Source organism: Peromyscus californicus, unplaced genomic scaffold (genome assembly GCF_007827085.1).
Source record: "Peromyscus californicus insignis strain IS unplaced genomic scaffold, ASM782708v3 Scaffold_24__1_contigs__length_46423439, whole genome shotgun sequence".
Taxonomy (NCBI): Eukaryota; Metazoa; Chordata; class Mammalia; order Rodentia; family Cricetidae; genus Peromyscus; species Peromyscus californicus.
In genome coordinates this window covers 44,470,700-44,489,368 of record NW_026294535.1, presented here as the reverse complement: position 1 = coordinate 44,489,368, position 18,669 = coordinate 44,470,700, and the positions used below count along the sequence as shown (strand labels likewise).

The window sequence follows — 18,669 nt, the reverse complement described above, 5'->3', positions numbered from 1 at the left end:
GGGAGGATTGTTTTATCTGAGTCGGGCATCTGCGCTAAAAGTAAAAACCAAAACGCTCTGGATTTTCTACTGAATTATAATAAGAGTCAAGGTCGAATTAAAGTAGAATTTACAGACATTCTTCCCCTTCCGGTCAGGTGGACTATTCCAAAGTCTTAAGTGGCTGGTTAGAAAAGTTGTGTTTTATTTGGAAGTGGAGAGTTGGATCTGTGTGCTGGAGCGAGGGCTGTCTGTCTTTACGTAGGCATACGTTTTAAAGCTTGCGAAGTATACAGGAGGCTCAGAATAGAACGATCTGCAATAAATATTCATTGTTCGGTTCAGGGTCACCTGCGCCCCCCGCTGAGACGATGCCATTTACCAACAATACAAGATAGGGCTCAAAAAATCATCTCCGGAATTAAGCATTTGGCTAGAGGAGATCGATATCTGGGGCGTGGGGAGGGTAGCTGGGAGAGAAGTGAAAAGACACACGAAAAGGAAAGACTACGGAGCTAGTGATAAAAACACAAAGATGCCATTTGCGAATTCAGTTTGCTCTAAATAAATCCCCCGCCCCCCCCCCCCCCCCAACTCCTGTAAATTTGCTTCAGACACCAGATTTCCTGTTTTAGTCTCAGACATCGATTCTGGGGCTTCAGTACCATTTGCAAAGGGCTGTTAGGCGGGCCTTTTAAACCACTTCATTTTTCTAGACTCTAGGCTTTTACCCAACCCCTATTTCGGTTGGAAGGTCCCTCCGGTCCAAGGCCTCTGAATGAACACGCAACCCAGCCAGTGGATGTAGACAGGTTTATGTGGCTTTACAGAACAACTCAAGCCCCCTGTTTACTTTTCTCAGAGCTCCTTCTGCCCCAGTCTCTGGGGCAAGTATCCCTGAGATAAGTAGGCTATATTCTCCCATCAACTCCCTCAAAGCTTTTAGGTTTATTTGCCTAGTGATCTGGAAATAAAATCTCCAATTCCTCTTCCACCCACCTCCCTGAATCCATCCTCCCAATCCCTGGAATGCCTTGCCTCCCCCTTTCTGTCTGTCTGCTTCCTGAGAGGAGTGAATCCCCTCTCCCCTGATCCTTCAAAAATCAAGATCCACACACTTGACGGGAAGCAGGGTAAAGGCCGGAGACTTAAGGTCTTGGATTCTCTGCGGTCACCGAACTGGGCTGGGGGAGGGGCATAACATGTCGACACCTCTTTTTCTTTCCCTAGCTTTCGTGTCCCCAAACTCAGACGCAGCCACACGCAGCCACATTCATATGAACAGTCACGCACGCACGGCGAAGGGAGCTGGGGTGGGGAGGAAGGGAAGTTTGCACCAACCAGATCGTGAATGCAACTTGAAAGATTTCACACGGCAAAAGAGAAAAATGAAAAACACACATAAGTTAAAAAATAAAGAAGTACATGCCCCTCCCCACAGTCTCTTTCTCCATCCAAGGGCTGGCTCGGCCCCTCCTTGAAACCCAGAAGCATTCCACTCCTCTCCCCAGTTGGATCTTTCACAGGGCCTGAGTCTTCAGTTCTACAGGTTCCCCTGTACCCTCGGGCTGTCCACTGGAGTCACTGGGTCTGGCTCCCTTGAGGATAGACAGTCTCTCAGAAACACTCTTGAGCCGGGGGAAGAGGAGAAAGTCATAGAGGAGGCTGCCCAGGCCCCCTCCGATGATCGGGCCCACCCAGTACACCTGTGGGAAGAGAGAAGGTATGCTCAGGCTTCAGCACTTGTCCCACACAGTTGGGCATTGGTAAGTGGACGTCAACGCAGGTTTTTGTCGGTGCTGCTGTGTGTGGACACGTGTGTGTTGAACACACGCTCTTGCACTGTGCAAAGCAGCCAACCCACTTGGTTGGTTGGTTTTAACAATCTAGACTCCACGGAGCTGGAGAGATGGCTCAGTGGTTGGTGAAGAGCACCTGCTGCTCTTGCGTGGGACGAAAGATCAATTCCCAGCACCCCACATGGCTGCTCACAACCATCTGTAACTCCAGTTCCCAGGGGGTCTGAATGCTCGTTTTGGCCACTGGGGGGCACCAGGCAGGCATGTAGCACACAGACATACATGCAAAATACCTATATATATTTAAAAAAATAAAATATAGCTTAGCATGATGGTACTCACCTTTAACATCAGCACTAAGGAGGCAAAGGCAAGTGGATCTATGAGAGTTCAAGGCCAGCGTAGTCTACATAGCAAGTTCCAGGCCGTCAAGGTTACATAGTGAGACCTGGTCTCAAATAACGACAAAAAAAATAAATAAATAAAAATAAAACAAAAAATAAATAAAATAATATTGTTTCTAAAAATATCTAGACTTGCTGGGTGGTGGTGGCACATGCCTCTGGGAGGCAGAGGCAGGTGGATCTCTGTGAGTTTGAGGCCAGCCTGATCTACAGAGTTCTAGGATAGGCTCCAAAGCTACAAAGAAACCCTGTCTTGACAAACAGAACAAAACTATCTAGACTCTACTGTCTGTACATTGTCATTTCCTTCTGTTTCACTAACCATTTATTTCCTTTCTTTTTTCTTTTTTTCTAGTTTTTCAAGAGACAGGGTCTCTCTGTGTAGCTCTGGCTGTCCTGGAACTTGCTTTGTAGACCAGGCTGGCCTCGAACTCAGAGATCCACCTGCCTCTGCCTGGGATTAAGGCGTGCACCACTACTGCCTGGTCATTTTCTTTTCTTATTTGTCTGTTTTACCTATACCTCCTTAGCATATATTCTCTTTGTTGTTATTTTCAACTAGCTTATATACTTCTTAGAAAAATGTAAATGTGGTTAAAATGCCCTTTATAACATAAAACTTACCTTATTAAATATTGTCTGGTTTTTGTTTGTTTGTTACCGAATACAGGATCTCATTGACCTCAAGATGACCTTAAACTGGCTATGTAACTGAAGATGACCTTGAACTCCTAATCCTCTGATCCTCCCAAGTGCTGGGATGACACACGTGTACCACTATCCAGGTTTATTCAGTGATGGGGAGTGAACTTGGCTTTGTGCTTGTCAGGCAAGTGTGGTACCCACTGAGCAACATCCCCAGAACTGTGTTTTGTTTGTTTTTGTTTTTTGAGGCAGAGTTTCTCTGTGTAGCCCTGGCTGTCCTGGAACTTGCTCTGTAAATGAGGATGACCTCAAACTCAGAGATGCGCCTGCCTCTGCCTCTGAGTGCTGAGATTAACGGCACACACTCCAGGCTCTGCAGAACTGTATATTTTTGAGTCAGGGTCTCACTCCGTAACCCAAGCTGGTGTCAAGGCGATTCTCCCAGGCTGTCCTACTAAGTGCTGTGACTAGCACGAGCCGATTTGCCTGCTTGTTTACTTTTTTTTTTTTTTTTTTTGGTTTTTCGAGACAGAGTTTCTCTGTGTAGCTTTGCGCCTTTCCTGGAACTCACTTGGTAGCCCAGGCTGGCCTCGAACTCACAGAGATCCGCCTGGCTCTGCCTCCCGAGTGCTGGGATTAAAGGCGTGCGCCACCACCGCCCGGCGCTTGTTTATATTTTTAAGAGCGTGGCTCAATAGTGTCAAATATATTCACATTGTCGTGTAACTCATCTCCAGGAGTTTTTGAGTTTGTAAAATATAAAACGATATAGCCATTAAACTGCCTATCTGACTCCATTCCAGCCCCTGACAGCCACACTTCGACTTCCTGTTTGTGTTTCCTTTTTCTTTCCTTCTTTCTTTCCACTCTTTCCCATTCCTCCACCCCCTTCTCCGCCTCTTTTTGATGTCATATAGCACAGGCTGGCCCTGAACTGCTGTGTAGCCTAGGATGACCTCAGACTAGGATGTTCCTCCCACCCCCCAAGTGCTGGAAATGTGGGTTTGTACCACCGCGTTGGCTTATTTGAATGAACGTGAATATTCCGCCTCGTGTAACTAGAACTGTGTAAGAATTATCTTTTGGTGACAGGCAGTTTCACTTAGTATAATGTCCTTGAGGTTTAGGTTATAGTATATCATAACTTCCATGTCCACATAGGCCACGTTTGATTTTTCCACTCATCTAGCAAGGGGAATTAGGGTTGCCTCTACCTCTTGCCTTTTGTAACTAATGCTGCTGTGGAAATGGCTGTACATCTCGGTAGGTTCTTTTGAACTGTTTTCATGCTTATCTTGCATATGCCCAAGGGAACAAAAGCATTACCATTATTTACTGAAGATTACTCCATGCCAGAATCTGTGCTAGTTGCTTTATAAAGATAACTGTCACATTTATATAATTATATAAATTATATATATATATATATATTACTCTGTAATTGATGAACAGAGGCAAAGAATGAGTTATTAGTCAGACTCACATATGATACTAATAAAGTAGAACTAAGGTGCTGCTGGCCGAGGGGACGCATACACTCTGACTTCTGGAACCAGAAGTTTTTGTCTTAAATGTAGCTGACTATCCAATAGCTTCTCGCATCCGGTGGGTACTCAGTTAAAAAGCCCCCCACCCCCTGCCAACAGGAGAAGGCCAGCGGGAGCAAGAGCCTCCCTCCCGTCTGTTTGTTTCAGAAATGAGGTCTTGCTGTGGCATCCATGCTAGCTCCAACTTTCTGGGCTCAAATACTCCTCCTGCATCAGCCTCCCAAGTGCCAGAACTACAGGCACCACAGGTATCACCACACCCAGCTGGAGCTTCTCTTTTTGACAAAATAATGCAATGTACACATGCAAGTGCGCCAAGGCCCGTGACATTCTCCTGAGCTGCATGCTGGCAGAGCAGCCAACACGCCCTGATGGAATGCAACCTGCAGTCCAGTCCGCCAAAAGTGCTCTATGCTCTTCTTACCCTGTACACTTACTTACCCAGTGGTTGCTGAAGTTCCGGGTGAGGATGGCTGGAGCAAACGAGCGGGCAGGATTCATCCCTGCACCTGTATAATACATCTGCAAAAGACACAGAGATGCTGAGACTTTCCCACCCCGACCTTCCAGCTCCTCTCCCTACAGCCCACATTGCCAGTGAGAGCTGGTAGCTTGTCTCCAGCCAGCAGCAGACGGGGCAGGACCAGTTTCATAACCCTCCACAGTGGATAGTGGCGCTGATATTCTGTCTGGGGACAGACCTATGGACCCAGAAGAACAACCCAGTTCTACCCATGATGTGTGCATTTCCACCCTGAAGTCAAGAAGATTAGAGTAGTTAAAAGAAAGTTGATCCCTTTGTGCCAATTGATAATGAAAAGGGTGGATAATACCCGTGATTAAAACGGAGTAGGGAAGAAAGAACCCTTATGGGTTGGTAACACTTTGGGGGTCCCTATAATCCTTGAGTAAGAAGTTTCCCACCTCTTCTGCTTACCCCAAAGAGGTGCCCTAGGGTGAGGGAGAAGCCAACCGCCAAGGCCACAGAGCCCATGCGGCCGTTCCGCCTCTCGTCATATGTGGCAAAGATGCAGAGCACGAACTGCAGCGTCAGGAAGATCTCCACAGTGGTGGCCTGGCCCACGCTGACCCCAGCGTGCAGCTGGTCACAGGGGGAGGAAGGGAGGCAACTGTTAGAACCGCCACGCTGTTACCACCTCAAGCAGGCATCCTCTTAGTCCAGCTCCTGGGGCAGGAAGGGTGTGTAACCCTCCAGCCCAGGTATTTCTGTCTTAGTCTTTCCTGACAGTCTTGGTTGCTGTTTGGAAATGCTTGTGCTTACTCACATGGGCGAGGACACTGAGGTTCTATAAAGTAAAACAAATCGCCTTAAGAACTTGAAAGGAGGCTGGAGAGATGGCTCAAGAGGTTCAGAGCACTGGCTGCTCTTCCAGAGGTCTTGAGTTCAAGTCCCAGCAACCACATGGTGGCTCACAACCATCTGTAATGAGATCTGGTGCCCTCTTCTGGCATTCAGGCATATATACAGGCAGAACACTGTGTACATAATGAAGGAAGGAAGGAAGGAAGGAAGGAAGGAAGGAAGGAAGGAAGGAAGGAAGGAAGGAAGAGAAAGAAAGAAAGAAAAAGGAAGGAAGGAAGGAAGGAAGGAAGGAAGGAAGGAAGGAAGGAAGGAAGGAAGAAAGATGAAGCACATTTGGTATTACTTGCTTAGAATGCACGAGGCCTGGGGTTCTATTCCCAGCACCACACAGAATGGCTGTGTTTGGGCGTGCCTGTAATCTTAGCACTTGGAGGGTAGAGGCAGGAGGAGTATCTCTGGCTACATAGGAAGGTGGGGACCAGATCCCCCAGCTCACGGCAACAACAGCAAAAGAACCTAAATAGAGTTGGAAGGAACGCTGCGATCTGAACTCAACTTCCTTGACCCTTCATGGAGGGCTCTATGCCTTCCTTTCCCCTCCAAAGCACTCATTGCTCCTACACACACACACACACACACACACACACACACACACACACACACACACACACACGAGCAAGCGCTAGAGCAACAATTAAGACACCATGTTTCCCCCGCCCCGCCCCCCGCCCCTTAGCCCACCCTTACCGTGTTGAGTGCTAAGTTTCCTCGGACAGCCGGCGGGGTGACACTGTACAGCACAGCTGCTCCAGCCACAGCTCCCAGAAGCTGGGCTGCCATGTAGCAGAAGGCGCGGAGCAAGGACATCTGGGAGCCCACAAGGAAGGCAAAAGTGACTGCAGGATTGACGTGGGCTCCGCTGATGTGACCCACCGTCTGCACCCAATGTAGCCAGGGCCAGGCCAAAGGCCAAAGCCACCTGCAGGACATGAAGGGGTCCCGGGGCCCAACGCAGTGAGGCTCCCAGCCCAAAGAAAACATAGAACAGCGTGGCAAAGAACTCAGCAAATATGGCCCTCCAAAAGGAGGCAGACCGAAGTTCCCACATGGCAGTGGGGGGTGGGCACAGTGCCTGGGTCCCTAATAACCCCCTGGACTCGCCTGGGTGGACAGTCCCCTTTATAGAGGACTCTTAATCCCTGGGAGGGGCGGGTTGAGATAACTGGTTCTGCCTCTTAACCCTTTCACGGCTGTGGATGTCTGAATCCATTACCAAACATATGATGGAGAGGCTGGATTTTCCTTTCCCTACCCATCTGGGGGATGAGCCAGGGGGCCAGGAATATGGGGTTCATGGATGGAGAACTGGAACAGTCAGTCTGTCTATGTCAAAGTTGGGGTTCATAGTCCTTATTGACATCTGGCTTAGAACATTCCTCAAATTTCTTGGAACTCAGGTTGAGATCACTTCGCAGGATATGGGCTAGGCTCGCTCCTGGGGGGGGTCTCAGGCTCCTCTGACTCTATCAGGGTTAAGGTGGGGGTGGGGATAAGGAGTGGGGTACAGCAGGGAAATTGAATAACTGAAGAGAATTCTTTAGTTCCCTAGGATTAGAGGGCCTTCTCCTATTGGCTGGTTTGGACTGGAATCTGTGGACCCTGCAGCTCTGGAACAGAATAGTTCTGCTGTGTCTGGCTTTCTCGAGCCCCGGGTTCCCTACCCCCAACCCGTGCCAGCACCTCCCTTTCCAAACCCTCAGCCTGCCCTTTTAAACCAGAGAGAGAGCAAGAGGAAGGGTAAGCTGAAAGTGGGGTTGGGGGTCCGAGGAGGAAAGAGGTCAGTTGTGTTTCTGTCCTGCAATATCCAGTTTGAGGTTGGATGGGGAAAATGTTACAGTGTCTGTGGGTGGAAGGACTCTAACTCAGCAGGAGATGCTGAGGTCACAGGCACTCAGAGGGACTGACTCAGGAGAAACAGCACCCTCTGACTCTATAATGTTCCAGGAGCTCCTCAAGTCTCCTGACTTCATGACCTGTAACGTATGTTGCTTCTCACCCAGTGATGCCTCTAGATTCAGGTCACCTCTGTCAACCCCGGGAAACAGAGAGTTTGTGCTGCTTCCAGAAAGCATCCTCAGACAGGAGCAAGGGTAAACACATCAAGGGTAAGGGTAGAGACCTTAGTAGCACATGTTGGGGCAGGTGTGGGAGAGGACACAAAATGACAGAAAGTTACAAGTACTGGCTAGAGTGTAAGTTAAGACAGACCCTTTGATACATAGTACGGTACCACGTGCAAAAACCAACAAACATGCGTTTTTTTTGACCCGAGAATTGCATGTATATATCCAAGAGAAACTCTTCTACAGACACACCAGCAGATATGTACAAGAGCAGCTGTTCACAGTTGCAAAAAAAGCAAAAGCAGCCCAGACACTGGCCAGCGGGAGAGTGAACTGACAAACGGTGGTGTAGTAGATAGTGACAGGAATATTATTCAAACGTCAACAGGAGCTAATAATAGTCAGTGGCACTCAATAATAAGAATAAATCTTAGCAACAAAATAGTTTCTAAAAGTTCCAGGGGGTTGTCCATCTGCAGGTACGATGGAGGGTACATGCCTATAATCCCAGAACCATGGAAGTTAAGGCATGAGGATCTCACCTCAAGCATCTGTGCCAGGCTCACCCCCACCCATGCTCAAAGCCAGGGTCAGTCACACGGAATGAGAGACTTGTGCCTGGCATGGAGCTCCTACCGGGGTCATGAGGCCTCAAGGACTCCCTCTGCCAAGAGTGACAGTGCCCAAGCCTTAAGCCTCAGGATCAAGGCCAACCTAGACTAACTGCATAACAAGCACCGGGCTAGCCAGGGCTATATAGGAAGATGGTCTCAATCTATATCTCTCTCTATCTATAGAAATATAGATGTAGGTATATAGGTATAGATATAGATAGATAGGGGCTGGAGAGGTGGCTCAGAGGTTAGGAGCATTTGTTGTCTTGAAGAGGATGGAGGTCCCAATCCTAGCATCCACATGATGGCTTCACAACCATCCCTAACTCCAGTTCCAAGGGATCTATGCCTTTTTTGACCTCCGGAGGCACCAGACACATCTGTGGTGCACACGCACACACACAGGCAGAATGCTCAGACACATGAAATAAATAACCCTAAAAGACATATATATATATGGGGCTGGAGAGATGGCTCAGAGGTTAAGAGCACTGGCTCTTCTTCCAGAGGTCCTGAGTTCAATTCCCAGCAACCACATGGTGGCTCACACAACCACCCAATGAGATCTGGTGCCCTCTTCTAGTGTGCAGGAATACACACAGAACACTGTATACATAATAAATAAAATATTTAAAAAAAACAAAAACAAAACAAAAAAGAAATATATATACATATATGTATGTATATATATGTATATATATAGGGATAATCTTTTTATAAATGTAAAAAAATGGGTGAGGATGTGATCTGGTTGCTAGAGCACTTACCTATAAAGTACAAATGCATTTTTCAGAATACATACAGCTGAGATAAAACCACACAAAGAGGAAAGCATAGCACTGATATGTGCCTGTAGTTCTGGCACATGGGAGATAGAAGCAGGGGGATTTTGAATTCAAAGCAAGACCTGGAGATACATAGTGAGACCTTATCGCAAAATAAATAAACAAATAAATACGTAGGACGATGGTGGCGCACATCTTTGATCAGCGCTCAGGAGGCAGAGGAGGCAGGCAGTTGGAGGCCAATCTGATTTCCTGGGAGAGTTCCATGACACCCAGGGCTACACAGAGAAATCTTGTCTTGAAAAAAAAAAAGAACAAAAACAAAAAAGAGAGAGACATAAATTTCTGTTGAATCCATTTAATATAAGCTCCTTGGGGCTCAGTATCTTCTTCCTCAAATAAATATTATAGCTTAAAAAGAAAGTAAAGTGTCTCACACAGAGCAAAACACTTAGTACACAGAAGCCAATCGATAAAGGTTCTATTAACACCACAAATATTTTCTCACAACCTGCTACCCCTTTATAAGAGGAACAGAAGGGGGGTGGCTAACTCATCTCTAAATGGTCAGATTTCCTTATCTGCAGCAAAAAACCTTCCCTTTTTAGCCCTTGTCAGATATCAACAGCCAAATGTGAGGCTCACATCTGTAATCCCAGTACTCTAGAGATTGAGGCAGGAGGCTTGTGAATGTGAGATTAGCCTGGGTTACATATGAATTTGAAACCTGCCTGGACTATAAATGAAACCTTGTCTCAAAAAACCAACAGGGGCTGGAGAGACGGCTCAGTGGTTGGGAGTGCTGGCTGCTCTTCCAGAGGACCCAGGTTCAAGTCCCAGCACCCACATGGCAGCTCACAACTGTCTATAGCTCTTGTCCCAGGGGATCTGACACCTCACACAGACATACGTGCAGACAGAACACCAATGTACATAAAACACAAATAAATAAATTACTTAAAAAACAAACAGACAAAAAAAATGTTAACAATTCCATGGATAACTGAACCGCAGGCCCCTTCCTTTCACATGATGCTCCTTGTTTACTTAAATACCAGCATCTTTCAATCATAACTGGAGATGCCAGTGAGATGACTCCAGGGCTTAAGTTGCTTGCCACCAAGCCTGATGACCTGAGTTTGATTCCTCAGACCCACATAGCGGAAGGAGAGAATCGATTCAGGTTGTTCAGGTTGTCCACTAACCTCCACACACATGCCCCGGGCACACACACAATAAGTAATAAATAAACTTAACTAAACAAAAACCCTAATTGGAGATAAGCTTACAGAGTTACTTAACCTTTACACATATTTACATATAATTAGCATATTGGTTGATTTCTAGTAGCTTAGTTGGTTTGTTTTTTATTTATTTTTGAGATGGGACCCCACTGTATAGTCCAGGCTGTCCTTGAACTCAAAATTCTCCGACCTCAGGCTCAGAGTAGCTAGGGTTTTTAGGTGCATTCCACTACACCCAGCCTTAGCCTAGACTTAAAAAAATAAAATAAAAAATAAAAAAGAAGAACAAACAATGAAAACAGGTTGTGCTTCCCTTGAGAAGTGAATCTGATGACCTTGCACAAGTACTTGCTGGGTATGGGCAGGAGATCACACCGATGCTACCGATCCGGCCATCAGGGAACCCCTCCGCCCGGTTCATTTGCTTCTCCATCACTGCCAGAAGCCACAGGGAGCCTGGTGAATGCCAGTCGGAACATGTAGAAAAACCCCATGCTCAGAGCCTGGTCTTCCGTGGCTTTTCCTGCTCACCTGTGAGGCCAGGGGTGGGAGGACACAGCCTTCCTCTCACGGCTGCAAGCTCCACCATCTGCCCATGCCATGGCTTGAATAAGAATTGCGTCCTGCAGTGGCCACTGGGTTAGATGACTTGTTTCCCGGGGTGGTGCTAGGGGGAGGTGGTGGGCTCCGAGGAGGTTGTCCTTGTATGAGGTTCAGGTCAAGGAGGAGTGCCCTCCGATGGGGGCTTCCCCACACCGGTTTCTTCGTCCTCTCCGGCTGTGCCCTCTGGCTTGTGACAAAAGCCAGCTGCTCGGCCATGGCCATACATTTTCACCTGTAGATGTGCCGCACCTGCTGGAGGCCCAAACCTTGTGCAGGGGAGGCTTATGTTCTGAGCCAGCATCTTTCAATCATAACTGGAGACACCAGTAAGATGACTCCAGGGCTTAAGTTGCTTGCCACCAAGCCTGATGACCTGGGTCAGGTTTGGACTGGAACCTTTAGAAACACGAGCTAAAAATAAACACTTTTCCTGTCACAAAATATTGTCTCGAGGTTTTGTCTTGGGACAGGCAGTTAACTAATGCAACCCACCTAGGAAGCTTTCGGAGATAGATTTAAATAAAGCAAGTCAGCCTGAATCCTGGGCCGCTGAGTCTAATGAAATGGACATACCCGCTTCACAGCAAATGTGCTTTACTGAGAGGTTGGCCGAGCGGCAGTCTTCTCTGTCTGTTTATTCCTTAAAGTCCTGCTAACCAGCTAGCCTCGGTACCGGCTCAGCGTCACCATCCTATTCAAGGGGATGAGCGGGGGCAGCTGGCTGCAGCCACCTAGAGTAGTGTCGGGGTAAAGGAACTGAGGCCAGGTTGTCCTGCACTCTGGCTCAGAACGTAAGCCTCCCCTGCACACGGTCAAGTGTTGGGCACAGACCTCCGGCAGAGTCACAGCTGGACTTCTCCATGTCCGACTGACCTCACTGAACATCTGTGCCAGCCTCACCAGCAGCAGCCCTCAAAGCATGGGGCCTCGAGGATTGCCTCTCCCAAGATCCTCTGGTCCTTCGGATGGATCAGTGTGTGGAGACGCTTGCTTCCAAGCCGATGACCTTCCTAACCTTGATCCCTGCAGCTCATGTGTAGGTGAAGGAAGGGACCCGACTCCAGCAAGTTGTCCTCCGATCTCCACATGGATGCGACGGTTTGTACCTTCCCCGTTATTTATTTTAAATAATGTGAAAAAAAATGAAAACTAAGACAACCAAACAAGAATGCCCACCATCTCTGCAGGTCTTCCAGAGAAGGAAGCAAGACAAAGCTTGCTGTCCTGGCTGTATCAGATTTTCTCTCCTCCTCATCCTCTCTCACTCTCTTTCCCCTGAAGGACCTCAACCGGAGGAAGGAGAGTATGACACCCCAGTTTATGTGGCACGGGGCTCTAGCCCAGGGCTTCATGGCTGCTTAATAAACACTCTGCCAGCCTAAGCCCCTCCAGTTTTCCTTTTTATTAGAAACTATTGAAGAAGAGAAAGCGTTTGTGAGATAATAAAACTGGGTAATTTCAAAATAATTATGTCTTTTTTATGTTTTATTTATTATTATTATTGTGGTGTGTGTGCATGCAGTGCGTGTTTGTGTGTGTGTGTGTGTGTGTGTGTGTGTGTGTGTGTGTGTGTGTGTGTGTGTGTGTGTAGGTCAGAGGACAACTTCGTGGAGTTGTTCCTTCCATCCTTATATGGATTCTATGCAGTAAACTCAGATTGTCAAGTTTACAAGTGTCTTTACCCACTGAGTCATGTCCAGTTCTGTCTCTTTTATTTGTTTGTTTGTTTGTTTATTGAGACAGGATGTCTATGTAGCCAAAACTAACTAGGCTTGAATTCTTTAGCCTCCTCCCTCTACCTCCTAGGTATAGGCACCACTGCATCCAGTCTTACAGGTTTTCACTTGTTTTAAAGATTTGTTTTTATTATTTTTAATTGTGTAGGTATGTGTGAGTGCAGTTGTCCTGGGGAGCCAGAGGCCTCATATCTTCTGGAGCTAGAGCCTCAGGCAGTTGTGAGCCGCCTGACGTGGGTGCTGGAAACAGAACACAGTCCTCTGGCAGAGCAGCAAGTGCTCTTCACCTCTGAGCTGTATCTCCAGTCACTGTTCATTTGAAACAAGGTCTTTTATGTAGCTCAGACTTACCCCCAGACTGGCTGTGTAGCTGACGCTGGCCTCAAGCTCATGATCCTCCTGCCTCTGACTCCCAAGTGTATGCACTAGCATGCCTGGCCTTTGTCACAACTCTTATTTTTTTAGACAGGTTTTTTTCTATGTAGCCCTGGCTGCCCTGGTGCTCTCTATATACACCAGCCTGGCCTTGAACACACTGAGATCCACCTGTGCTGTGGGATGTTCTGTATGGCAAACGTGTTGCTGATTAGTCAATAAATAAAACACTGATTGGCCATTGGCTAGGCAGGAAGTGTAGGCGGGACAAGGAGGAGAATAAAGCTGGGAAGTGGAAGGCTGAGTCAGAGAGACACTGCCAGCCGCCATGATGACAAGCAGCATGTGAAGATGCCGGTAAGCCACGACCCATGTGGCAAGGTATAGATGAATGGAAATGGATTAATTTAAGCTGTAAGAACAGTTAGCAAGAAGCCTGCCACGGCCATACAGTTTGTAAGCAATATAAGTCTCTGTGTTTTCTTGGTCGGGTCTGAGCAGCTGTGGGACTGGCAGGTGAGAGAGATTTGCCCTGACTGTGAGCTAGGCAGGAAAACTCAAGCAACACACCTGCCTCTGTCTCCAGAGGTTGGGTTAAAGCTGTGTGCCACTATGCCCAGCTTTTATCAGAAATATTAATGCCTTGTGATGGTAAACACCTTGCAGTTTTATCTGTCTCTACGCTTACCTGTGTTATTTCTTGGTGACAGATGCTAAAAGCTGGATATTCCTGGGCTGGTCATCCCAAGTTTACTCCTCTGCTCGAGAATGAAAGTCCGTTTCTCAGTCCCACAGAGTGAGTGCCGCAGAAGCACTGTCCATACTGATAGGGGGAGGGTAGCTCTGTACAGCTCAAGGACTCTTCAGTCAGAGCTATGTGTCTTCATTCCTTCATAGCTGGGTCTGTGCGGTTGCCATAGCAACCCCCAGGTGGTCCACGATGGCTGGACCACCCTCCTCTAGCCACTCTCCAGCCACCCATTGTCTTTAGTGCCTACAAAGGAACCAGGTTCGGGTTCCATAAAATACTGACCTGCTGAGCTTGTGGCAGGGAGGAGTATGGGAACCAAATGAGATGTGCCTAAATGATAGATACATTTTTTTGAGACGATGTCTCATATATCTCAGGATGGCGCTCAACTTACCACGCAGCTGAGGGCAATTCTAAGCTTGTGGTCCTCCTACTTCAACCTCCTGAGTGCTGGGGTTTCAGGTGTGTACTTCCAAATCCAGTTCAACCCCCCCTCCCCCGCCCCAGGGCTGAGCAACATCTCCAACTACTATATATGTTAAGTTAGCTATCTTAAATCAAAGTGCAAATTAATTGTGTGAATTAGTCATGTGTTAACATAATGTGTGTGTATCAAACATCCTCTCTAGTGATCTCAATATTCATGAATAGAGATGTGGTCCTTAGGGACAGTGACCATTCATTTCTGTTTCCACCATGTAGACTCTCTCTATCCCAGCTCCACATTCAGCATGCCATGTCAGCATGTAACCCAGCTCCATTGTGTGAACAGTTTCAGTAGGACAAAGGCCCCTTTGGCTGGCTCCTGAGGCCACCCCCCTTCTCTCGATTTCTCTGGTTGTGCTTTGCTGACTGCTGACTCCTGGCATAGTCTAGAACAATCACCAAGCTCCCGGTTCATCATCCCTCTCCCATCTATAGTCGAGGGCTGCAGTTAGCACTTGGATCAGACCAGGACCCTATGTGTTTTGAAATCCAACATGTAATTCAAGATACAGAGTAGTCACGGGATTAGTCTGTCTTGTCCCTGCCCTCTTTTCTCCTTTCTAGGGAGTCACATACGACCCCTGACCAGGCCCACCAACACTCACTGTAGGTCAGGTCCTGCTCTGAGCATTGTGTAGTGTCCCTGCACATACTGCTGTCCCCCAGGGGTGCATATTCATTTACTCTCCTCCTTACTCTCCTTGGATGCACTCATCTATAAACATCCCTCTCTTGAAATGTATATATACATGGGAATGGGATGGGATAACCAAAACACTGAGTATGTAGGAAAAACCCTTATGGAAACCCACTGCTTTGTAAGGTAGTTTAAAAAATAAAACGAGGGGGCCGGAGAGATGGCTCAGTGGTTAACAGCACTGGCTACTCTTCCAGAGGAACTGAGTTCAATTCCCAGCACCCACATGGTCGCTCACAACCATCTTTAATGAGATCTGATGCCCTCTTCTGGCATGCAGGCAGAATACTGTATACATAACAAATAAATAAACCTTAAAAAAACAATAAAATAAAAGCCAGGCAGTGGTGGCGCACGCCTTTAATCCCAGCACTCAGAAAGCAGAGGCAGGAGGACCTCTGGGTTCAAAGCCAGCAAGTTCCAGGGCAGCCAGGACTACACAGAGAAACCCTGTCTCTAAATAAATAAATAAATAAATAAAAATAAAATGAATAAAAGGAGGGTGTGTGTTGAACATAGATACACGCTTGGGTTGACAATGCTTTCCAAGAAGGTATGAGTTATTAACTAGTGCATTAACGTGAGAAATCCATGGGAGTCTGCTTAAGGAGCATTAGAGAACTCAATAGGATATAAACTGAGGAAATAGACTCACAAATACAGAACCGAGTAAACAGCTGAATATGTCCTCTGTTCTGACCCGGAGCGAATCCACCTGGCAGTCCTATCAGACCAGGAAGCAGGAACCAGGGAGAAGAGGCCTCATGACCTCTCTCTCCCTTTCCTTTTAAGAGGTCACATAGGATGGCAAGAGGCACCACCTCCTTCGGGCCGTATAGCCCAAGGTCATGAGTGGAACCAATACCACCACACTGCACGGCCTTCCATGAGTTACTGATCAGTGAGTTCCCAGAGGCCCCCAAAAGAACCCAGGCTATTGTCATGCCTCCGTTGCCTCCCAGAACTAACTGGCAAGACTCTATTGCTGAACATTTCAGTTGAGGGACATAGAGAAATCTAGAGGAACTGACCTGAAAATTTCCTCCCTATCTGCTAGATAGCATAGTGCAGAGATGCTGTGCCAGAGAAAATCCATCAATGATGTTACCTATTGGCGAGCCCTGCATCCTACAACACAGACCTGCTGGGCACAATGAGCCTGCCGGTGCCGTAGTGGCGGGAATGTTGTGGGGCAACCAACTACTTTGGGCTTGGATTAGAGGCCTGCTTCCCAGGAGGAAAGTCATGCCTAACATTGTAAACCAGAACCTAGAAGGGAAACTACTACTGTTGTATTGGGGGGAAAGGACATGCTGTAGGCTGCAATCGTAGATTGGCCAAGCACAGTACCCCGGTGTCCAAGGCTCAGGAAACTTCATGGAAGAGGATGATGGGGAGGAGTGCTGGGCCATCTTCTGGACCCATGAACTCACGGCAGCTACGGTTACCTACCCAAGACCTGTGCAAGATTGGGCCAACAAGACCAGTTAGCATGTCAACAGGCAGCAGTCATTGGACTCGGTGGGTTATAAAAGACAGAAAAGGAGGAAGAGAAGGAGGAAGAAAGGGGGCGGAAGACAAGTTGAGAGCGATTGGGAGGATTGGGGGGGATGTTTGGAGTGCATATGATCAAGACATGTTATATCTACAAGTATGAAATTATCAAAGAATGAATAAAATGATATCCACACAACTACAGAACATTTACATGTGGCCGTCCCATGGACATCTCAAGTCCAGCTTCCCTAAACGTAGCTAATTACAAAACACCCTTTATTCCTTCCCTGTCTAATCATCACCTCTGACGTAGCTGGGTCAGACCACGTCTCCTGTAAGAGTTCCGTTGGCCTAAGACCCTGTTTCTCTGTTTCTCATCTCAACCCCACCACTTCATGCTCCACGATGCTTCCAATTTCACCTTTGCATGGCAATCTAGTTCCTCATCCCCACGTTGCCTCAATCAGCTCCTGGGTATCTGCAAGAGTGGTTCAAATTTCCTCACAACATACGTGATTACTTATGATTCAGCCTCAACTTTTCAACTGCCCTTCCATCCTCCTCAGCTCAACACTCTGGCAATACTGTTCCTCGGGGTTCCTGAGGTACTCCGTTCCGTTTATAACCTAGTGCTTTAGCTCAAGCTTCCACCCTGAAGTGCCTTTCCCTCTTTGTCAAGCAAAATTCTGTCATTTGCTCATTAGGATACACGGGAATATTACGAATTAATTGTTTGAACTGGGACGTGATGGCACACGCCTTTAATCCCGGCACTCAGGAGGCAGAGGTAGGTGGATCTCTGTGAGTTCAAGGCCAGCCTGGGCTACAGAGTGAGTTCCAGGACAGCCAAGGCTACACAGAGAAACACTGTCTTGAAAAACCAAAACAACAACAAAAAACAATAAGGTAGATTATTGTCTGAATCACGAAGGTGAGTTTATTTGATGGTAAAAATAAAATAATATAAGAAATGACAGGTAAAGCTCTTCCCTGAATGAGTATAAAATAATGGAGGTATATCCAGGCCTGGCAGTACAGACCTGATAATCCCAGCTACTCAGGAGTCTGTGCCAGGAGGATCCATAGTTCAAATATTGCCTGGGCTATAGTGGGCCAACTTGGTGAAACCCCGTCTCCAAATTAAAACAAACAACATGTCAAAAGGGCTCAGTAGGAATACAGCTCAGTGGTCTTGATAAGACAGAAAGAGGTGGCGAGGAAAGGAGAGGGGAGGGGAGGGGACGGGACGGGACGGGACGGGACAGGACGGGAGGAAAAAGCAGGCGTGTCTTAAGTGACTGCGAAGGCTGTGGGTGCTTCAGCTCTCCAGAGACCCTGCTCTGAAACAGTTCTCTCCTCACTACCCAAACCCAAAGCATTAGCAGAGCAGGGCAGGGCTTCTCCGGAGGAAATTCTCTCAACGCTTTTGCTCCTGGGTTTAAAAGTCAACAAACCAGGACGAGCGATTGCCAGGACCTTGGTGAGCAAGTGTGAGCGAGGTTAAGGGAGAGCACCCGCGATGACGAGCGGGCGGAGTGACTCCGGGGTCGTGCAGCAGAAGCGGAGAAGGGAACACAAGGAGGGACCCACGTCGCTTCGTGGCTTCGTGGCCAATCCTGCCCTTTGCCTGTGTGCCCAGAGCTAGTCCACCACCGATGGCACTCCTTTGCCGAGCTTCCTGCCCCTCGGGTAACCTCCCTCCCCCTGGCCACTCCTGGAGGTGAGGTTACCCTTTTCCCCGTTTTTTATTCCTGTAGGGCACACCTCAAAGTGTTCAAAGCCGCTTTGTAATTAGAAAAAAAGCCAACCAACTGCACCTCTCCCGTTAAGCGGATGGAAAGGCTGGGCCGGACTGAACCCTGGTGGACAGAATCAGTCACTGCACTCAAAAAAAAAATCCCCTCCGTTCATGTTCACTTATACATTAAAAAACGGTGAGCACAAGCCATGTTGTTCGTCCCAGCACTCGGGAGGTAGGGACAGCCAGACCCTGTCTCAAATAAAATAATAATAATAATAATAATAATAATAATAATAATAATAATAATAATAATAAGCAT

The 18,669-nt window shown here is 47.5% G+C and overlaps 1 protein-coding gene across 1 annotated transcript; it reads right to left on the bottom strand.

Moving 5' to 3' along the window:
• Window positions 1–709: 709 nt before the first annotated feature.
• Mip (major intrinsic protein of lens fiber) lies at window positions 710–6,853 on the bottom strand. Its single transcript, XM_052753791.1, is given in 5 exon segments — window positions 710–1,685; window positions 4,816–4,896; window positions 5,312–5,476; window positions 6,446–6,640; window positions 6,642–6,853. Coding segments are annotated over 5 exon segments (792 nt in total). The 5' UTR covers window positions 6,807–6,853; the 3' UTR covers window positions 710–1,499.
• Window positions 6,854–18,669: the final 11,816 nt, after the last annotated feature.